Source organism: Muntiacus reevesi, chromosome 1 (genome assembly GCF_963930625.1).
Source record: "Muntiacus reevesi chromosome 1, mMunRee1.1, whole genome shotgun sequence".
In the NCBI taxonomy this organism is placed as follows: domain Eukaryota; kingdom Metazoa; phylum Chordata; class Mammalia; order Artiodactyla; family Cervidae; genus Muntiacus; species Muntiacus reevesi.
Window position 1 is genome coordinate 285,306,180 of NC_089249.1, and position 22,230 is coordinate 285,328,409.

A 22,230-nucleotide genomic window follows, 5' to 3' on the forward strand; every position below is an offset into this window, starting at 1 on the left:
ATTTTTATGTATAGTGTAAGATGTGATCCAGTTTTGTTCTCTTGTATCTGCATCTGATTTGGTTTTCCCAGCCCAGATTTTTTAAGAGACTGTCATTTCTTCATTGTATATTCTTGTCTCCTTTGTCATAGATTGACCATGAATACATGGGTTTATTTTTAGGCTCTCTATTTTGTTCCATTGATCTGTGTGTTTTCATGTCAGTACCATACTTTGCTTTGATTACCATGGCTTTGTAGGATAGTTTGAAATCAGGGAGTGTGATATATTCAACTTGGTTCTTTCTTAAGATTGTTTTGGCTCTTCAGGGTCTTACCACTTGGTTTAATGCTTTGCTGTCACCATTTTGCAATCCTTATTAATTTTTCAACAAGGTGCAATGTGTTGTCTGAATGCAAAATTGTATTTTTCTTTTAAATAAATCTAGAATTCAGAATCTTAAAACTAATGAAATAATATTTTAAAAAACATAAAATGTATTGAAAGGATATGTTTTAGGAGAGTGTATAAAAATAAGGTGCTAAGAAAGAACGGCAGATTTGTACTATATGCAGAGAACTGAAGTACTTGATTCAGTTCATATAAGCTATTTGTTTCAGTTTATATAAGCTGTATAAGCTATTTTCAAACCATAACTTTCCATTTATGATGATAAGATAATTATATAATAGTAATGATTGGTTTATGTAGGTATGTGACTTAATTTAGTAAATGCATTTAGTGAATGCATTAGGAGGAAGTACAATATTTACCTGATACTAAATGGCTTGCTAAATAATAGCACTATGAAAAATGATCAAGCTTTCCATATTTGGATTTAAAGTTGGCGAAATATATGGTTAGCTGAATTCACTATTCCTGTGATCCACAGACGATCATAGGATCCTGGGCAGTGCTGTGACCCCTGAGATCTAGGGATCACACGATCTCTGTGCCAAGCCCAGAAGTTGTCAGATAGTCCAGCCCTTAGCATGTTCCTGTTTTCTGGGATGAGTGAGAGAGGCTCGTTTATACTGTTCATAGAGCTTAAGATTCTTTAGGGTTGACTGCCTTAGCATAGCTATGAATGACACTTAGTTTACTCCCAGCTGAACTTTATCACCTAGATGCAAGAGGGAAGATGACATCATTATTTTTTTTTCTTTTTCCTTTTTTAGAGGGGGGAACCCAAACAAACGGGAAATATCAAGCTCTGCTATCAGTCAGAGTCACCTCAACTCAGACAACACTGTTCAGAAGTGTCACTTTGTACGATTTACTTTTAAATTGTCATGAAATGTCATGAAGTGTCGTGAAATGTCACTAATGGAGCAAAGTACCTGACATTAATGAAAGAAATACATGATACATGATACATGTGACCTGGTGGAAAAAAACACAAACATCTGAAAATGTAAATATGACAATGATGTGAATGAACACTTTTAAATCCTAAACAAATGGGAAACAATATGAATTTACTGATTTTATCATGACAAATGCTATTAACAAAGATGGGAAACAATTTACAGGGTATAAGTGAACTTGTGTTTGCCTGTTTATTCTTCTTTTGTAACAACAATCTTCCTTCTTTCCTTCTTCCTTTCTTTCTTTCCTTCCCTCCTTTCATATAGAATTTCAGGCACTGTTATGACAGAAATAATAGAGAATAGAGACTTACTCATTCAGTCCCTTTAAGTTCTCCAAACCAATACTGCAGGTCTGCTCCCTGGAAGGTGGTGGCTGGTCACAGGCCTTCATCCTCAAGTCACATGGGGGGTGGTCATACACATAATGAACTATTCCACAAGCGATGAGTGATAAGTTTTGTAACGGTGGAAATATAGAAGACATGGAGATTAATTTATCAGTTGAAAAAATATTAGGTTTAATGACCTCAGCAGGTGGAAAGCCAGCGAGCCTGTGTTTTTGTAGGAAATCCTGAGGCGTGGAGTAGAGATTAAGTTTGGCCCCAGCACTGCCTCTTATAAACTGTGTCCTTTTGAGCAAGAGTCGACTTTCCAAACTGCAGTTTCTTTATCAGCTGTGAATCTTAATACCTACCTCACCTCTTGCTAGACTTCTGTAATTATTGTATTAGATTATTCAACTCAATATATAAAATGCTTCTTGAACTCCAGCTATATATGCCAGGCTCTGTGCTAGGCACCAAGGGAGACAGATGAGTAAGTGAAAGTGTGAGTCGCTCAGTCATGTCCAACTCTTTGCGACCCCATGGACTGTAGCCCACCAGGTTCCTCTGTCCGTGGGATTCCCCTGGCAAGAATACTGGAGTGGGTGCTGTTCCCTTCTCTGGGGGACCTTCCCAACCCAGGGGTCAACCCAGATCTGCTGCACTGCAGGCAGATTCTTTACCATCTAAGCCACTAGGGAAGCCCAAGATCAGTAAGATTCTCTGTTAATTCATGGAGGTCACCGTTCATACCCAAAGTTGCAAACTTGGTTTTTTATAGAGGCCAGAGCTGTATTGTAAACAAGTAAAAAGACATTTAAAAAACCAGAGGGATAATGGACTTCATGACATTCTGTAGAAAGTATGTCTAATCTTGATGGGGCTGTCTCTGTCAACGCCATCTGGTCGTGATTATCCAGAAATGCTAGTCTGGAAATGTCCCTAGGGACTGAACTTTCTTAAAATGTGAGATGTCCCTATTTTTCATGTAGATATCCAATTGTAAAAATTATCTAAATATTTTATAGGCAGAATGTGCCTGTGCAGGGTAGAATCCACTTATGAACTGGCCATTTGCAAGCTTTGATCTAGACAGGCATACATTCATGTGAATAAATTACAAGGCAGATAGTAGGTAGGTGCAGAAGTGGACCAAGATAATTTCAAATGATTCCAGAATAAAATGAAAAGGGTGCGGCATATATGCCAAAGAAGGTATCCTATAAGAGGTTGTGATTGTGTTGAATTAAAGAATGACAAAAAATCTGAGTGACCAGAAAATTCAAAAGAGGTGATTCAAACAAAAAAGAAAGCATTTTCAAAGACTCTGTGAGTTTGGTATTGCTAGAAACAAAAGGATGAGCAAGAGAAGCTGAGAGCTGAGGAGAGAAAGATGAGATGGGGTGTGGTCTCACATGGCGTGCTAGGCAGACTGGATCCTCACTGTCCTGGGGATGTGAGTAGAGGACATACATGGTCTCATTCCTGTTCTGGAAAGATCATTCTACTAATTGAATGGAAGAAGACATGAATGGGAGTGAGACTAGATGCTTGGAGCATATTTAAGAGGTTATGGTCTTGGGAATAGAAACTATGATGAAACTGCAATTGATCAGAAATTGATCTGTAAGTTAGAAAGCATGTTATGAATCATATCTATTTATGATGTCACCATTTTAATTGATATTAAATGCATAATCTTACACATTTTAACATTTCTGCAATCAAGATGCAGTTTTCAGTCCCTTGGATAGCAGAGTTAAATGTAAGAGCTTTTTGTATTTTAGAGATCAAAGCTTAATGATGCCTCTTAAAATCAATGATGTCTTTGATACAGTGAAATAGAAAATAATCATGAACTTCTAACCACTAAAGTGAAGGTTATAGCAGAGGTGAAATAAGTTCTAGGACTTGATAATCCCACCTACATCTCTGGAAAGGAACCTTTAGACATTTATCTGCTTTGATTGCCAACTGTTCCTACTTCTTGAATAGATTGGAGGAAGCAAATGTATATGCTTAGGAGCTGGAAGATGGTGTAAATGCATAAAGGTAAGGGGACCACAGGCCATCTCTAAATGACAGTTTCTTTTCTAGCTATAAACTACTCTTGGACCCAAATTAAAAATTAGTATTGCCAGATTCAAGAGAAACTGGAAATCTGAATTTTTTTACATGAAATCTCTCAATATTTGAATGTTGGCAAGATATTCAACATTTTTAAAAAACCTTGTGCAAGCCAAGCAAACATATCTGTGTACTAAATAAGTTACCATCCTTGCCTCTGCTAAGCCTCTTGTTAAATGGGTGATCATTACTAATTTTTAATCCTTATAGTTTCATAATATTAAATGCTAGACATAGCTAAATGCCAATGACAAATGTCACAGCTGAGAGAGATGAAATCTCTTCCTTGTTTGTATCAGCCATCTGGTACAGCTCTCAGTCACATAAATCTTTTAGAAACAGCAATTGTGATAGTCTCAAGGCCTGCAATCTAAAATGGGTTAGTTATTTTGTCATAAAATATTCCTGTTTTATTATCTATTCAACAGCAGAAATTCTTGGGCACAGTGTTTTGACATAATAAAATTATATCTCAAGTCTCAAAATTCTTTTTTCTCCAGAAGCAATAGCAGAAGCTGTTGATATTTAGAAAACTGCTGGAAATGCCTAATTAATTCTACCCTTATAGATTTATCATTTGCTAATGTCTTTCAATCAAAACTTTGTTAACATTTGTAATGTAGTATTAATAAATGCATAAAGAATAAATATATCATTTTTCTCCTTTGCAATAATAATATATTAATAAGATGATAAAAATAAGACTGTAAGGAAGAATTCTGCTCTGGAAATGATGAAAATACCAGATACTACACTTACGCTTCCAAAAACTATCTGGACATGATGCATGAGACAATTGTTTTCAGGCATTAAATAATGGGCAACACAGGTATTTGATCCCTGAGAAGGAAATCATGAGATGAGTGCCGTATTCCTTTTGGCAGCTTAACTGGCGACAGTGTGCTGAGTCTTTATGTGGTAAGCAGGAGCAATGTGCTCTGTGGATGGATTGAGAACTAACGGGGATATCAAAAGGAAGAGAAGCATGTTTTCTTAGCAGACATAGATGGGCTCTCTGGTCAGTTCAGGGTAAAGAGACTTCACTGAGCATGTCAGATATTTGGTTGAGATTTCAAAAAGTTTGTACCTTACCTTTGTGAATAAAGATCATACCATTGAGCAAGGACAATGACTATGGACAAGAAAAAAATTCAAATAGATCTCTTCTATAATAATAACAAATAAAGCCAAACTTGACAATCAGAAAGATTTGTCTACAGTGTAACCTGCCGCTAAAAATAAGCCAACTCTCTTTCAAAGAAGATACTATAATCCATACCACCTCAGTCAGTTCAGTTCAGTCACTCAGTCGTGTCCGACTCTTTGCGACCCCGTGAACCGCAGCACGTCAGGCCTCCCTGTCCATTACCAACTCCCAGAGTTTGTTCAAACCCATGTCCACTGAGTCAGTGATGCCATCCAACCATTTCATCCTCTGTCATCTCCTTTCCTTCCTGCCCTCAATCTTTCCCAGCATCAGGGTCTTTTCCAGTGAGTCAGCTCTTCCCATCAGGTGGCCAAAGTATTGGAGTTTCAGCATCAACATCAGTCCTTCCAATGAACACCCAGGACTGATCTCCTTTAGGATGGACTGGTTGGATCTCCTTGCTGTCCAAGGGACTCTCAAGAGTCTTCTCCAACACCACAGTTCAAAAGCATCAATTCTTCGGCACTGAGCTTTCTTTCTAGTCTAACTCTCACATCCGTACATGACCACTGGAAAAACCATAGCCTTGACTAGATGGGCCTTTGTTGGCAAAGTAATGTCTCTGCTTTTTAATATGCTGTCTAGGTTGGACATAACTTTCCTTCCAAGGAGTAAGCGTCTTTTAATTTCATGGCTGCAATCACCATCTGCAGTGATTTTGGAGCTCCCCAAAATAAAGTCTCTCACTGTTTCCCCATCTATTTGCCATAAAGTGATGGGACCAGATGCCATGATTTTAGTTTTCTGAATGTTGAGCTTTAAGTCAACTTTTTCACTCTCCTCTTTTACTTTCATCAAGAAACTCTTTAGTTCTTCTTCACTTTCTTCCATAAGGGTGGTGTCATCTGCATATCTGAGGTTATTGATATTTCTCCCGGCAATCTTGATTCCAGCTTGTGCTTCCTCCAGCCCAGCGTTTCTCATGATGTACTCTGCATATAAGTTAAATAGGCAGGGTGACAATATATAGCCTTGACGTACTCCTTTCCCTATTTGGAACCTGTCTGTTGTTCCACGTCCAGTTCTAACTATTGCTTCCTGACCTGCATACAGATTTTTCAAGAGGCAGGTCAGGTGGTCTGGTATTCCCATCTCTTTCAGAATTTTCCACAGTACTGTGATCTGCATAGTCAAAGGCTTTGGTATAGTCAATAAAGCAGAAATAGATGTTTTTCTGGAACTCTCTTGCTTTTTCGATGATCCATCGGATGTTGGCAATTTAATCTCTGGTTCCTCTGCCTTATCTAAAACCAGCTTGAACATCTGGAAGTTCACAGTTCAGGTACTGTTGAAGCCTGTCTTGGGGAATTTTGAACATTACTAGCGTGTGAGATGAGTGTAATTGTGCGATAGTTTGAATATTCTTTGGAATTGTCTTTCTTTGGGATTGGAATGAAAACTGACCTTTTCCAGTCCTGTGGCCACTGCTGAGTTTTCCAAATTTGCTGACATATTGAGTGCAGCACTTTCACAGCATCATCTTTTAGGATTTGAACTAGCTCAACTGGAATTCCATCACCTCCACTAGCTTATGTGAATACTACCTAATGTGTATCAGTTTTCAGTGTGTATTACACAAGCAAAAATACTAGATGTAACGTAGGAAATTGGACCCAAATCAAGGGGGAAGAGCATTAAAAAATAAACAAAAAACAAAAACATACCTGGAGATGACTCAGATGTTGGAATAGGCAGAGAAGGAGTGTAAAACAATGATGGTGCAAACAGTCAGGAACATGGAACAAAATATGGGCATAATGTGTAAACATAGAGAGTATCTTAGAACAGAAATGCAGACTATAAAGAGTCTAATGGAAATTTTAGAGTTGAAAAGCACATCACGTGATATTAAAAATTCATAGATTTAGGAGTGGGTTGAAGGCTGCAGAAGAAAGAGTTGGTGAACTTGAAGACAATCAGTAGAAATCTAATTTGAAGGACAGAGAAAAAAAAATTGATAAAAAAGGAACAGAATCCCAGTAAATTGTAGGAAAATATACAGAGACTATTATATACATAATATATGTCTCAGAGGAAGAGGAGACAAAGAATTGAGAAGGAGAAAAATGTTTAAAGAAATAATAGGCAAAAATTTTTCAAGTGTGGTGAAGAACATTATAGATTTGAGAAACTCATCGAGCAGCAAGCATAATAAGTGGACAGAAAAATCCATTAAAAAACCCATACGTCACTGTATGGACGTAAACATACAATATAAAGCTGGAAACCAAAGTTAAAAGGGGAACAGTTTTGAAGCAACCAAAGATAATATGATATATATAGGGAACAGTGATGCGAATTATGGCTAATAACCTTATCAGAAAATGATGAGGAACATAAGATAGTCAGAAGATAGTGGAAAAACACCTTTTAAGTTCTGAAGAAAGAAAAGTTGTCACTCCAGAATTCTGTATCTAGTGTAAATATATCTCAAAAATGAGAGTAAAATAAGGACATTTGAAAATAGATGAACACTGGGCATATCCACTGTCAGTGCGCGTGGACCACAAGCAATGCTAAAGCAAGTGCTTTGGGTCGAAGGGAAATAATGCCAGACAGAAATTCAGATTGGAAATAGAAGAGTACAGGGAATACAAATAAGCTTTTACTTTTCCCTTAATATCGTTTTAAAAACTACTCATTTGAATCAGAATCATTACATAAGTAAAATACACACAAAGAATAGTCAAAGATTAGGGAAGGAAGGGAAGATGGTTCATGGAATTGGTGTCTTGAGGTTCTTGTGTTTTAGAGCCATGAGCAGACTATGGTAAGTTAAAGATACATGCTCTAGCCCTGAGAACAACTTTAACAAAATAAAGCAGTGAGGTATATCTTAAAGGCAAGAGATGTGATGAAATAAGATACTGAAAATACTAAAATATTCAGCCCAGAGAATAGCAATAAAGTGTAGAAAAAGGAACAAAGAATAAATGAAACAAAAAACAAATAGCAGTATGAATGACTTAAACCCAACCATATCACTAACAATATTAAATGTAATTGAACTAAATACTGCAATTAAATGGCAAAAAATGATATGATTTAAAAAATAGGCAGAAGAACTGAATAGACATTTGCAAAGGATACATACAGATGACTGATAGCTACATGAAACGATGCTCAACACTGCTAATCATCTGGACAAATGCAAATCAGAGCCACAGTGAAATATCCTCCCACACCTGTTAGAATGGCTGTTACCGTGAAGACGGGAGATACTGGTGGTGAGAATATGGAGAAAAGGGAGACTTTGTGCTGATAGGAAACAATATGGAAGATCCTCAGAAAATTAAAAATATGACTCTGTAATCCAGCCATACCACTTCTGGGTATATAGCCAAAGGAAACCAAACCAGAATCGCAAAGAGAGGTCTGTGCTCCTAGGTTCATTGCAGCATTATTCATGATAGCCAAGTTATGGAAACAGCCTAAGTGGCCATCAGCAGATGTGTGCTGTGTGTGTGTATAATTCAGCAGTGAGAAAGGACATCGTGCCGTTTGTGACAACATGATTGGACCTTGAGGGCATTATGTTAAGTGAAATGTCAGAGGAAGACAGATACTATGTGATACAACTTACATGTGAAATATGAAAAAGTCAGACTCCCAGAAGTAGAGTGGAATGGTGGTTGTCAGAGGCTGGGAGGTCTGGTTAATGGGGATATGTTGGTCAAAGGTACAAACTTCCATAAATAAGTCCTGGGGATCTAATGCACAGCATGGTGATTATAGTTAATGGGAAATACTGGATTATATACGTGAAAGTTGCTGACAGAGTGGATCTCTAATGTTCTCACCACAGAAGTAATTACGTGAGGAATGATGGGAGTGTTAACTAACATAACTGATAATCATTTCACTATATGTAAATACTTGTATCAGATCAGCATGTACGATCTTAAACTTATACAATGTAATGTCAGTTATAGCTCAGTAAAGCCAGGAAAATTATGATAAATAGTATATAAAAGCAGTAATAGATGTTGAATTTGATGTTAGTAGGCTTAAGTGATTCACTATCACGGTAATCCAAGTCTATGCCCCGACCAGTAGTGCTGAAGAAGCTGAAGTTGAAGGTTCTATGAAGACCTACAAGACCTTGTAGAACTAACACCCAAAACAGGTGTCCTTTTCATTATAGGGGACTGGAATGCAAAAGTAGGAAGTCAAGAAATACCTGGAATAACAGGTAACTTTGGCCTTGAAGTACAGAATGAAGCAGGGCAAAGGCTAATAGAGTTCTGCCAAGAGAACGCACTGGTCATAGCAAACACCCTCTTCCAACAACACAGGAGAAGACTCTACACATAGACATCACCAGATGGTCGACACTGAAATCAGATTGATTATATTCTTTGCAGCCAAAGATGGAGAAGCTGTATACAGTCAGCAAAAACAAGACTGGGAGCTGACTATGGCTCAGATCATGAACTCCTTATTGCCAAATTCAGACTGAAATTGAAGAAAGTCGAGAAAACCACTAGACCATTCAGGTATGGCCTAAATCAATTCCCTAATGACTATACAGTGGAAGTGAGAAATAGATTTAAGGGACTAGATCTGATAGACAGAGTGCCTGGTGAACTATGGATAATGTTCATGACATTGTACAGGAGACAGGAATCAAGACCATCCCCAAGAAAAAGAAATACCAAAAAGCAAAATGGCTGTCTGAGACAGCCTTACAAATAGTTGTGAAAAGAAGGGAAGCGAAAAGCAAAGGAGAAAAGGAAAGATATACCCATTTGAATGCAGAGTTCCAAAGACTAGCCAGGAGAGATAAGAAAGCCTTCCTCAGCAATCAATGCAAAGAAATAGAGGAAAACAGTAGAATGGGAAAGACTAGAGATCTCTTCAAGAAAATTAGAGATACCAAGGAAATATTTCATGCAAAGATGGGCTCAATAAAGAACAGAAATGGTATGGACCTAGCATAAGCAGAAGATATTAAGAAGAGGTGGCAAGAATACACAGAAGAACTGTACAAAAAAAGATCTTCATGACCCAGATAATCACAATGGTGTGATCACTCACCTAGAGCCAGACATCCTGGAAAGTGAAGTCAAGTGGGCCTTAGGAAGCATCACTACAAACAAAGCTAGTGGATGTGATGGAATTCCAGTTGAGCTATTTCAAATCCTGAAAGATGATGCTGTGAAAGTGCTGCACTCAATATGCCAGCAAATTTGGAAAACTCAGCAGTGACCACAGGACTGCAAAAGGTCAGTTTTCATTCCAACCCTTAAGAAAGGCAATCCCAAAGAATGCTCAACTACTGCACTTTGCATTTATCTCCCATTCTAGTAAAGTAATGCCTAAAATTTTCCAAATCAGGCTTCAGCAGTACATGAACCATGAACTTCCAGATGTCCAAGCTGGTTTTAGACAAGGCCGAGGAACCAGAGATCAAATTGCCAACATCTGACAGATCATCGAAAAAGCAAGAGAGTTCCAGTAAAACATCTATTTCTATTTTATTGACTACACCAAAGCCTTTGAATGTGTGGATCACAATAAACTGTGGGAAATTCTGAAAGAGATGGGAATACCAGACCACCTGACCTGCCTCTTGAGAAACCTGTATGCCGGTCAGGAAGCAATAGTTAGAGCTGGACGTGGAACAACAGACAGGTTCCAAATAGGGAAAGGAGTACGTCAAGGCTGTATATTGTCACCCTGCTTATTTAACTTATATGCAGAGTACATCATGAAAAACATTGGGATGGAAGAAGAACAGCTGGAATCAAGATTGCCAGGAGAAATATCAGTAACCTCAGATATGCAGATGACACCACCCTTATGGCAGAAAGTGAAGAAGAACTAAAGAGCCTCTTGATGAAAGTAAAAGAGGAGAGTGAAAAAGTTGGCTTAAAGCTCAATTTTCAGAAAACTAAGATTATGGCATTTGGTCCCATCACTTTATGGCAAATAGATGGGGAAACAGTGGAAACAGTGACTGACTATTTTTCTGGGCTCCAAAATCACTGCAGATTGTGATTGCAGCCATGAAATTAAAAGATGCTTACCCCTTGGAAGAAAAGTTATGACCAACCTAGACAGCATTTTGAAAAGCAGAGACATTTCTTTGCCAACAAAAGTCCGTCTAGTCAAGGCTATGGTTTTTTTCCAGTGGTCATGTATGGATGTGAGGGTTGGACTGTGAATAAAACTGAGCACCAAAGAATTGATGCTTTTGAACTGTGGTGTTGGAGAAGACTCTTGAGAGTCCCTTGGACTGCAAGGAAATTCAACCAGTCCATTCTAAAGGAAATCAGTCCTGAATAATCATTGGAAGGACTGATGTTGAAGCTGAAACTCTAGTACTTTGGCCACCTGATGTGAAGAACTGACTCATTTGAAGAGACCCTTATGCTAGGAAAGACTGAAGGCAGAAGGAGAAGGGGATGACAGAAGATGAGATGGTTGGATGGCATCACCGACTCAATGGACATGGGTTTGGGTGAACTCTGGAAGTTGGTGATGGACAGGGAGCCCCGGCGTGCTGTGGTTCATGGCGTTGCAAAGAGTTGGACACGACTGAGAGGCTGAAATGAACTGAGGCTTAAGTGAAGGTGTGGAGGTTGGATTAGATGGATATGTATTAAATATATCATAGCAGAAGATATGGAATAGATGGAAATGGGACTGGCAGTGAAGGATAGATGTGGAGAAGAAGAGCCATAGCTGTCCTCGTTATGTTGTGGTGTTACGTGGGTGCCTGGAAATTCAATTCTTTGTGTGCCGCATGCACACAAAGAGAGAAAAGAAAAATAAAGTCTTCAAAGAAGGTTTAAATCATTGATACTAAAGGCCAACTGCAGAGGCATTAAATATTTTGAAGCAAACAAAGGAAAGGGCTAACAGGAATATTAAAACCTTTCATATGTACAATTTTTACTGTTTTGTCACTTTGTGATTGAGAATGAATACTTGAGGCAACCTGATAATTTGGAACTGTTTTTTCTGTACTTTGTGATGGCCAAAATTCAGCATTTGAATTCAAAGCTTCTTGAGCTCTTAGTTTATCTTAGGACAGGATTCTTGTTAAATTTTTGAAACAAAAGGGGTCATGCTTCAACCAGTCCTTACAGATTCAGGCACTAAGAACCAAGTCAGATAGGTTCTATGAGGCAAATGTTGAAAAAACTTACAGACGAGCAGGGTTGTGAGAAAACCGGAGGCACACTAAGCAGAGAATATAAAGGTGATCCGGGCTGTGATCAGAGTTGAGGAGGTAAGCACTTGGCAATGTGTGCAGGTCTTGAGGAAATGAATATAAATCAGGAAATAAATGTAAAATACCCTGGATGTAGACTAAGCTGAACCTCCAGGTGAATTGACAGCCGGGAATCTGTCAGGGAGAAAACCACAAGGGTCACTGTGAGCCCCTGAATAGCAGGACTTGCTGTGACCCCGGTACTGGGATGGGGGGCTTGCCCTGCCCCCGGAGGAGTGAGCAGGAGACGGAGAAGGGGGGGCAGCTGTGGACAGACCCCACCCAGACTTATTGTGCCTTGAACTCTTTCTTAAGGTCTGATATTCAATATCATTTCTCAATATGATATCTTTGAGATTTAAGACTGTAAGTTCATTGACTTGGAAAAGCTCCAGGTCTAATAACAACTTTCTAAATTTTAAAGATTAGCCATCCTTCAAGTTGTAGGTTGAAAAATGCCAAAACAGTAATCAAATCATTTCAGCATTTTTTTCTTCTGTGTTTTGCTGGTTTAAGGTTTAGATGCTTTTTTTTAAAAAAAAATCTTTGGTGACCAAGGAGCGTGTTGAAACATTTAATTAGTGAAGAACATTGAGGAATCACAGCTGGCAGAGGTAGAGAAGGAAACAGTGGACACCTGTCACTGAACTCGCAGAGACTTTGACTTTTCAGGCTTCTGTTCCTGAATGTGACTCTGCTTTCACCCCAAAGAAGTATCAAATTTTGAGATTCTAACCAGTCTTCTTGAATAATTCATCTAATAAAAAATCAATGAAAAGAATAGGCTTGTAATGACAGCAAGTCAATCATGTGGAAGAAATATGACGCTATAGAGAGTTGCATAGATGTTTTCAGCATCTGATTGATAGTTCTTATAATTCACATCTTCCCTCTTGAACCTTTTCATAATGAACATTTGGAGGATCTATTTTGCAAGCACATATATACCTTGGAAATAAGAAATTTAAAAGTCAAATACAAAAACAAGCAGAAGAATAAGAAATGCATTGAAATGTTTAGAAATGATTAAAATTTTGACATAACTGTATTCTTTATCCAAACACTTTCAGCATCAGAAAAAGATAACAAGAATCTTTGGTTCCATTTTAAGACTCCTTCCATTGAAAAAATAGGTGAAAGTTTTGAATGACTTACGAGGCTAATATCCTTAGCAAAGACAGTTTTACATGGCCGTAAAGCATGTCATTACAGAGACACAGCTGGGCCCAAACAACGAAGTAGCAAACAGCCCTTCCAGACTTCTACATTGTAAGAGATTCCATACCTGAAGTTCTCTTGCATTTCCAGCAGATTTAAGATTTGATGCTAAGGAAGCCAAGCTCTATTGCTTCAGCCCAGTCACAAATGTCCACTAAGTCCTTCCCCAGAAAGCCAGTCTCTAATTTATAACCTCCCTTAATGGGAGAATGCCAGTGATTATAAATTGTCTTAACATTGCACAGTCATCCCAATTCCCTAAAACACTGATGTGAATCCAGACATCAGAGTTCCTGCTTCTGGTCTGAAGCAGATTTGCCCTCTGCCTGGCCTTCCGAGAGCACTGGGATATCTGTCTCTCTGCTCGTGGGTGGGCAGTTATGTCAGTGCACTTGGATTTCTTTTGAAGGGAAAATAAGACCAAACTTTAGCCAATCTTGTTTCTTTAAAAGAAGAAAAGATAGAAAAGGGACTCTGCTTAAAATGTCTTCAGGAAAATAAATATTATATCTGGTGCTTTTCCCTCCACATCCATAAGTTCTGGCACACAGTGCCAGGTACCAACATCAAGTGCTTCAACAGCTTTACAGGGCAGTGGTGTATGTGTATGCATTTTGTATATATGTATGTATATGGTATGATTGCTCAGTCCTGTCTGACTCTCTTTGCGATCCCACGGTCTATACAGTCCTTGGAATTCTCCAGGCCAGAACACTGGAGTAGGTAGCCCTTCCCTTCTCCAGGGGATCTTACCAACTCAGGGACTGAACCCAGGTCTCCCACATTGCAGGTGGATTGGTGGTTCAACTGCAGTGCGGGAGATCCGAATCGATCTCTGGGTCAGCAAGATCCCCTGGAGAAGGGGCAGGCTGCCACTCTAGTGTTCTCTACACCGTACACATTGGCGTGCATGCGTTCTCAGTCGCTTCAGTCATGTCTGAAGTCTTTGTGACCCTATGGGCTGCAGCCCTTCAGGCTCCTCTGTCCATCGGATTCTCCAGGCAAGAAGACTGGAGTGGGTTGCCATGCCCTTCTCCAGGGGATCTTCTCAACCCAGGGATCAAACCTGCATCTCCCGCATCTCCTGCATTGCAGGTGGATTCTTTCCCCACGGAGCCACCTGGAAAGCCCTACTATGTGCCCGCTATATAGGCTATATATTGTATGTGTATATAATAGCATATAGCTAGTATCATGGTCATCGTATACACATGCTGTATGTGGTTTTACACATGCATGACAGGTTTGACTATTTTCTCTGCAGTGAAACATAGTAGTTGACATTTTTGACCTTTTAAAAATTATCCACCATATCAGACAAGGCTGGACCTAAAATGTGGTTTTGTTCCTAAATTTTTTTGAAAGAAAACTAATTTGAAAATAGAAGTCAGACCCAGACTCCAAAAAACTATGGAACTTTTTTCACCAAAATCTTAGCATAAAAAAGTTCTAATTGAAATAATTTCTATAGTCTTCGGCCTCTTTGTTAAAGAATGTGTTACACAGGAATAGAAATGAGTAGTGAGTTTTTCCAGCTGAATAAATCCATGAATATAAAATCCTCTGTGTAATCTCTTTGCTTCCTTTGTATCTCAAGAAATGTTATGGTAATTCTCTCTTTATGCAATTTATCTTGAAATTTGGATACAACACTTTAACAAAAGATTCATTATGTATGAAAAATTTACTGTTAACATACATAATATTTTTATTTTTATATGAACATACTGAAAGTGTGGTTTCTTTCTAAAATTACATTTATAGACATTAAATGATTTAAATTACTTGTTTTAATTTCAGCAAAGAATACAGAGTAAATTACTAAAGTATTATTTACATTTACATTTATTTAGGTTGTTCTATTCTTTTAATCTATCCATCCTTTAAAAAATTATTTCTAAAATTATAACTATTTGAGGTGATGGATATATTAATTAACTGTGGCAAAAATTTTGCAATATATATACCAGATCTTTATATATATATATATAGTGTGTGTGTGTATATATATATATATATATATATATATATATATGTATATGCATATACACATATATACACCTTATATATGTGTGTATTTATATGTATATGTATATGTGTATATATAGTGTGTATATATATATATGTATATACATATATATACACCTTAAATTTGCATAATATTACACATCAATTTTATCTCAGTACCACTGGGAAAAAATTAGTCCTGTTAATGTTAACAACTTACTTAGCAAAATAAATTGGACATTCTTATAGGATTCTAATATACAAATTTTATTTAATTTTTAAATTACTTCTAACGTACTTGTATATTGAGGTTGATTAGACAAGAAAGCATTTTGTTAAAATTTCTTTGAAAGTTTTTCTTATGATAATTTATATATTGGAATTAGTGACAGGTTAATGTGATAAGTAAATTAAGGAATGGATGCTATTTAATATAGATTCTTTTGCATTAATTTTTGATATTCAGTTCAGTCGCTTAGTCATATCCGACTCTTTGCGACCCCGTGAACCGCAGCACACCAGGCCTCCCTGTCCATTACCAACTCCCAGAGTTTACTCAAACCCATGTCCATTGAGTCGGTGATGCCATCCAACCATCTCATCCTCTGTCATCCCCTTCTCCTCCTGCCCTCAATCTTTCCCAGCATCAGGGTCTTTTCCAATGAGTCAGTTCTTCCCATCAGGTGGCCAAAGTATTGGAGTTTCAGCTTCAGCATCAGTCCTTCCAAAGAACATTCAGGATTGATTTCCTTTAGGATGGACTGGTTGGATCTCCTTGCAGTCCAAGGGACTCTCAAGAGTCTTCTCCAGCACCACAGTTCAAAAGCATCAATTCTTCAGCGCTCAGCTTTCTTTCTAGTCCAACTCTCACATCCATACATGATCACTGGAAAAAACATAGCCTTGACTAGATGGACCTTTGTTGGCAAAGTAATGTCTCTGCTTTTTAAGATGCTGTCTTGTTTGGTCATAACTTTCCTTCTAAGGAGTAAGCGTCTTTTAATTTCATGGCTGCAATCACCATCTGCAGTGATTTTGGGGCCCAAAAAACAAAGTCAGCCACTGTTTCCACATCTGTTTGCCATGAAGTGATGGGACCAGATGCCATGATCTTAGTTTTCTGAATGTTGAGCCTTAAGCCAGCTTTTTCACTCTCCTCTTTCACTTTCATCAAGAGGCTCTTTAGTTCTTCTTCACTTTCTTCCATAAGGGTGGTATCATCTGCATATCTGAGGTTACTGCTATTTCTCCCGCCAAACTTGATTCCAGCTTGTGCTTCATCTAGCCCAACATTTCTCATGATGTACTCTGCATATAAGTTAAATAAGCAGGGTGACAATATACAGCCTTGATGTACTCATTTCCCTATTTGGAACCAGTCTGTTTTCCCATGTTCAATTCTAACTGTTGCTTTCTGACCTGCATACAGGTTTCTCAAGAGAATATTAATTTTGCAGTTATATAAAATTAAAATTAGATTTTCATTTTCTTCAGTGTTTGCAAATCACTTCCCTTTATATTAAGTGGAGTCATGCAGTTTATATCCTTTGACCCTGGTTTCTTTCACTTAGGATGCTATATTAGATAATCATCCATGTTGTTGTCTGATTCTTGTTCATTTCTTTTTATTTATGGATAGTATTCTACTCATTTCTCAGCTGAGGGATATGGGAGTTGTTTGCAGTGTTTCCTGATTAGTAATAAGCTGCTATAAGGATTCATGTTCAAGTTTGTGAATGAACATAGCTTTCAATCGCATGGCATTCTTAATTTTATGAGAAACTGCCAAGCTGTTTTCCAAAGTGTCTGTATCATTTCTCATTTCTTCAGCAGTGTATGAGCCCAGTTGCTCTGCATCCTTGCCAGTCATGATACTCTCTCTTTTCTTAGGTGTTCCAGGAAGAGTGTAGTTGTATCTCTTTGTTGTTTTAATTTACATTTCCCTGATGTCTAATGGTGTTGAGCATCTTTCTTTGTGCTTTTTGCCATTCATATGTTTTCTTTGGTGAGGTATACATTCCAGTCTCTGGCCCATCTTAAAAATGCATTATTTTCTTATTACTGGGCTTAGTTTCTAATTCTAGAGACAAGTCCTTTATCAGATATATGATTATAAAACACTTCTCACTGTCAGTGGCTTTCAAAGGCAAGCTTTCTTAAGGTAAATGAAGTCCAGTTTATTTGTTCTTTCAATTACTGTGCTTTTGGCTGTGAGTTTCCCAGGTGGTGCTAGTGGTAAAGAACCCGCCTGCCTATGCAGGAGACAGGAGACTTGGGTTCAGTCTCTGGGTCAGGAAGATCTCCTTCAGAAGGCAATGGCACCCCTCTCCAGTATTCTTGCCTGGAGAATCCCGTGAGTTGAGGAGCCTGCTGGGCTACAGTCCATGGGGTCGCAAAGAGCCGGACACGACTGAAGTGACTTAGCACACACTTTTGGTTGTGTATGTAAGAAATTGTTTCCTAACTAAAGGTCAGAAATCCTTCTTCTTTTTTATTTTTTCAGAATTATAGGTTTTGCACTTGTACTTATGATCCATTGAGTAATTTTTTGGTAGAGTGGTGCTTGGATAAAGGCTTTTTGTTTTGCCTTTGTTTTTTGCATATATGTATCCAGTTATTCCAGCACTATTTATTGTTGGAGGGACTGTAACTTTCTCCACTGAATTGCCTATTTACCTTTCTCCACTGAATTGCCTGTTTACCTTTGTCAGAAACCAATTAGACATGTATATGTATAACTATTTCTGGATTCTTTTTTCCATTCCACTTATCTACAAGTCTATTCTTCCTTCAATACCACTCTCTTTATACTAAGTCAGGAAATTGAGGCTATGAATGTTTTAACTTCAAAAAGAAGGTATATTCTGCTGTTTTGCATAGTGTTCTCTAAAAGTCATTTAGCTTAGTTTGGTTGATAATGTTGTTCATATCCTCCATATCTTTGGTGGTAATTTTTCTGCTTTCTCTGTTAACTGCTGAGAGAGTGTAGTGATGTCTCCAATTGTATTTGGGGAGTTGTCTGTTTCTCCTTTCAGTTTTATCAGTTTTTGCTTCCTGTATTTTGAAGTACTGTTGTTAGGTGCATACACTCTTACCTTTGTAATGTCCTTTGGGGGAATTGCCCTCTTAACATTATAATTAAGCCATGTTCATCTTTGTCTTTATTCTGAAGTCTGGTTGGCATGATATTAATGGAGTTACCCCTGCTTTGTTTAGTGTTTGCATAGTATCTCTTTTCTATCATTTTATTTTTAACCTTTTTACACTTTATATTTCAAATGGGTTTATTATAAACAATGTAGAGTTTGGTCTTGGTTTTTTCATGTAATATGATGGTCTTCTTTTTTGAACCTGAAGTAATAAGTTGTTCATTAGAAGCAAATCATTGACTGAAGGAGTTTATACATGTCCAAAATTGTGGAAGGTACCCTAGAGTGGTAGATTTTCAGCATAAACAAAACTTCCCTAAAACAATATGGAATTATCTGTTCGGATCATGGCTACAAATTGAGGCTGAAGATTAAGTGCAGTCTGTTTTAGCATGTGACTGATGATCTTTGTTTTTTAATTGATATGCTTATAAAGTTCACATTTGATGTAATGTTTATATGATTGGACTAAAATATACCATTTTGTAAGTTGTTTTGTTTTTAATCTCTTCTTTTGTTTTGTCCCCCAAGTACTTCATTACTGATTCCATTTTAGCTTCCTTATTGACTTTTTAATTTTAAAAATTTTATTTTGTTTTATAAAAATTTTAATTTTTATTTCATTCATTGCCCTGGGTTGTATAATATATATCTTTAATTAATCAGAGTCTACTATAAAAAAAAAGGCATACTACTTAACTTGTGGTATAAGGATTTAGCAGTATTTTCTCACTTTCTTCCCCTCCTCTTTGTGCTAGGTTGTCATACCTCTTACTTCTACATATACTGTAAACACAATGAGTTGTTAGTGTTTTTGCTTTACATAGATATCATTTAGAGCAATTAAAAATAAAAGTAGAGTTTTATATTTACCTTCATTTATTCCATTGCAACTCTATTTCTTTGTGTATATGTTATGTCTTCCCCCAAGTTTTTAAGTGCATTGGAATTGTTCTTACCTATTAACATTTACATCACCAATTCCTGACTCTTGGAGGCTCTGTTAAAAATTTAATGTGCAAAGGTAGCTAGGAATATGTTTGATTTGTAAATTTCTTTTGTTCTTAGAATTTCAGAACCATTAGAGTGAATGTATCATAAGATACATTCTTTAGGACTACCTTCCTTAGTCCTTTGGCCTAATCTTCAAAGTCTGACGAGTTTGCTTCAGCTGATCTTATTTTGAGATTGATCTGAAGTTCCCTCTCTGAGGTTGTCCTTGAGCCTGTGTGGTGACCTTCTGCTCCGTCTTGCTCTCCTGCTCTCATGACTGGAGAGGGTGCAGCGGGACCACAGTGCCCTGCTTTTTAACGTTCCTTTTTTAGTGACTTCACACGCATATCACGTAGATAAAGATAGTTACTGAGTCTCTTCTTACCATTCTCCTTTTCTGTACGTCTTCAAATTTTCTATAGAGGGATAAATCTGCTTTTTCTCTGTATATCTTTAACCATTTCAATAGTATTTTCTCCTGGACATTTCACATAGCCAATTTTGCTAGTGCATGTGTAAGTGGTAACAGTATTCACCTAAACAAAGGAACCCGTATCTCTATAGGGCTAATACTGGTTCTGGGAGAATAGCAGGGTACCAGTTGTTGGTCCTCTAATGGATCGGAAGTCCGGAGTCGATGATGAGAAAGTGAAAGAAGGAAAGAGGCTAATATTCCCGTGAAAGCCGGCTTTCACGTTTCAGGGAATCAGCCAGAAATAGAGAGATAAAGAGAAAGAGAGGAAGAGAAAGAAAGAGAGAACGACACGGGGACCCAAGCTCTGATGGAGCAAAGGTGTTTTAATCAACATGGTGTGGGCATATATACTGTCTTACAAGGTAGTTATTCTCAGCAAAGATAAAGATTAAAATGCCAGACTTACAAAACATAAGTCGACCCTTATCAAAGAGAGAGTCGTAAACAATCACTTTTACCATATGGTTCCTAAAAAGGAAGAGGGTACTTATCACCCTATTGAAAAACTAAGGAAGGACATGCCTAGATTCCTCAACCCCGGGAAAGGCGTGCCTCTCCTCTTAATTCCTGAATATTCAGGAATGAAAAAGGACCAGAGCACTCCTGACAGCTCCAAAGCAGCACACAGGAAGCTTCCTGTTTGATGCTTCCTGACTCCAGTGATGTAGTGTAGATTCTCAAAGGCCCCCGAGCGCCCTTGCCAAGTAGTGGAGACTTTCCTGACCTTTACGGCCTAGGGCTGGACTGAAACCTCCCCCTGAAGTCGTGACCTTTGTTGTGCTCCAGGTGCCTGCCTTCAGGAAGGGTCACAGGCTGTGAGACTGGGCAGAGGGCCTACAAAACCTGTCTACCCGAGGAGCCAGTTTGCTTCAGACATGACTAAATGCAGCAGGTCACTTGTGCAGAGATGGACTAGAAGTAGAAAAGCAGACAGGAAGATTGAGCGCAGTATCCTTAATTATACAGAAAAAGTCCTCTCAAGTCTGTCAAGTCCTGGAGTAGAATGTAAAACATTTGTCAGTTATGAGGGTAACTGCAAGAGATACTTATTTTCAAGCTTTCCCCTTAATTTCTTACCGAGAGCATAACATTTTCTTTTTGTCTTTTTTCCCCCTCAAGGGGTGCTACATCCATTGTGTACAGATGCAAACAGAAGGGGACCCAGAAGCCTTATGCTCTCAAAGTGTTAAAGAAAACAGTAAGTTTATTTCATTATATAATAGCGTCTCTAAGGGATCCATGACCTGAGAAGCCAGGAGCCCTGATCGAAAGGACAAAGGGCCAGAGAACTGAGATGTGCAGCTCACTCGCTTGGATCATGTTTGTGAAAGGACAGCCAGATGAGTTGTTTTCTGATGGAAACTATGATTCTTTGAAAGCAGCTGGATCCCAAGTTAGATATGGCTGTGGGGGAGAGAAGTAGGGAATGGAAAAAGATTTAGAGTTTCCAGGTAAACTTTGCTTTGTATACCTGTCATGTTTTCAGAGATATATATTTAATCTCCAATCACTTAATGTATCACTTAATGTACTAGAAAAGCTTGTTATTTAAAAACACCTAAATGAAACACAAATAGAAGCATTTGTTAAAGAAGTCATCAGCTTCTAACTTGATTTTCAGATGGTGCTTTTGCTTCAGTAAACTGCAATCAGACAAATGCTAATGTATCTGGGACTTAATCTGCTCATCTAAAAAGTTTATATTTGAATAAGAAGGAAAGATTTTGTTATCATATTGGTTTTTGTTTTTTTTTCCCCATCCTTGTAGATGAGCTGAGGGGGCAAAGGTTACTTAGGCTCATCTCCAGTAAGTAGGAAATGCTAAGGTGAGAGGTCAAAATTCAAATACCAGTATGTAATACTGGCATTTTATACTCCTGGTGCCTCAGGGAGGATTTGTCATTGTAATGCCCTACTTATACTTTCTGTCCTTAGGTAAATTTCCCCTTATAAAACCACAAAAGACAGTATATTCTTTTATAGTGAATCCTTCCTTTGTCAAATTTTATGTGAGCAAATATGTGAAATATATATACTTCTGAAAACCCAGCTGTAACATATGCTGAGAAGAGACATATCATAACTTTTGAAATCAAATAATACCTCTTTGAGGCCAAGGTTTTTTTTCATAAAGGCAACTTAATATCACCAGCTGTTGATGTA

At 37.9% G+C, this 22,230-nt stretch overlaps 1 protein-coding gene across 1 annotated transcript in view; it reads left to right on the forward strand.

The window, feature by feature from the left end:
* Window positions 1–22,230, forward strand: part of CAMK4 (calcium/calmodulin dependent protein kinase IV) — a 240,192-nt gene that overhangs the window by 102,551 nt on the left and 115,411 nt on the right. Inside the window, exon 2 of the mRNA XM_065936986.1 lies at window positions 21,187–21,265. Within this exon, the coding sequence (XP_065793058.1) occupies window positions 21,187–21,265 (79 nt within the window). The remainder of the gene's footprint in view (window positions 1–21,186; window positions 21,266–22,230) is intronic.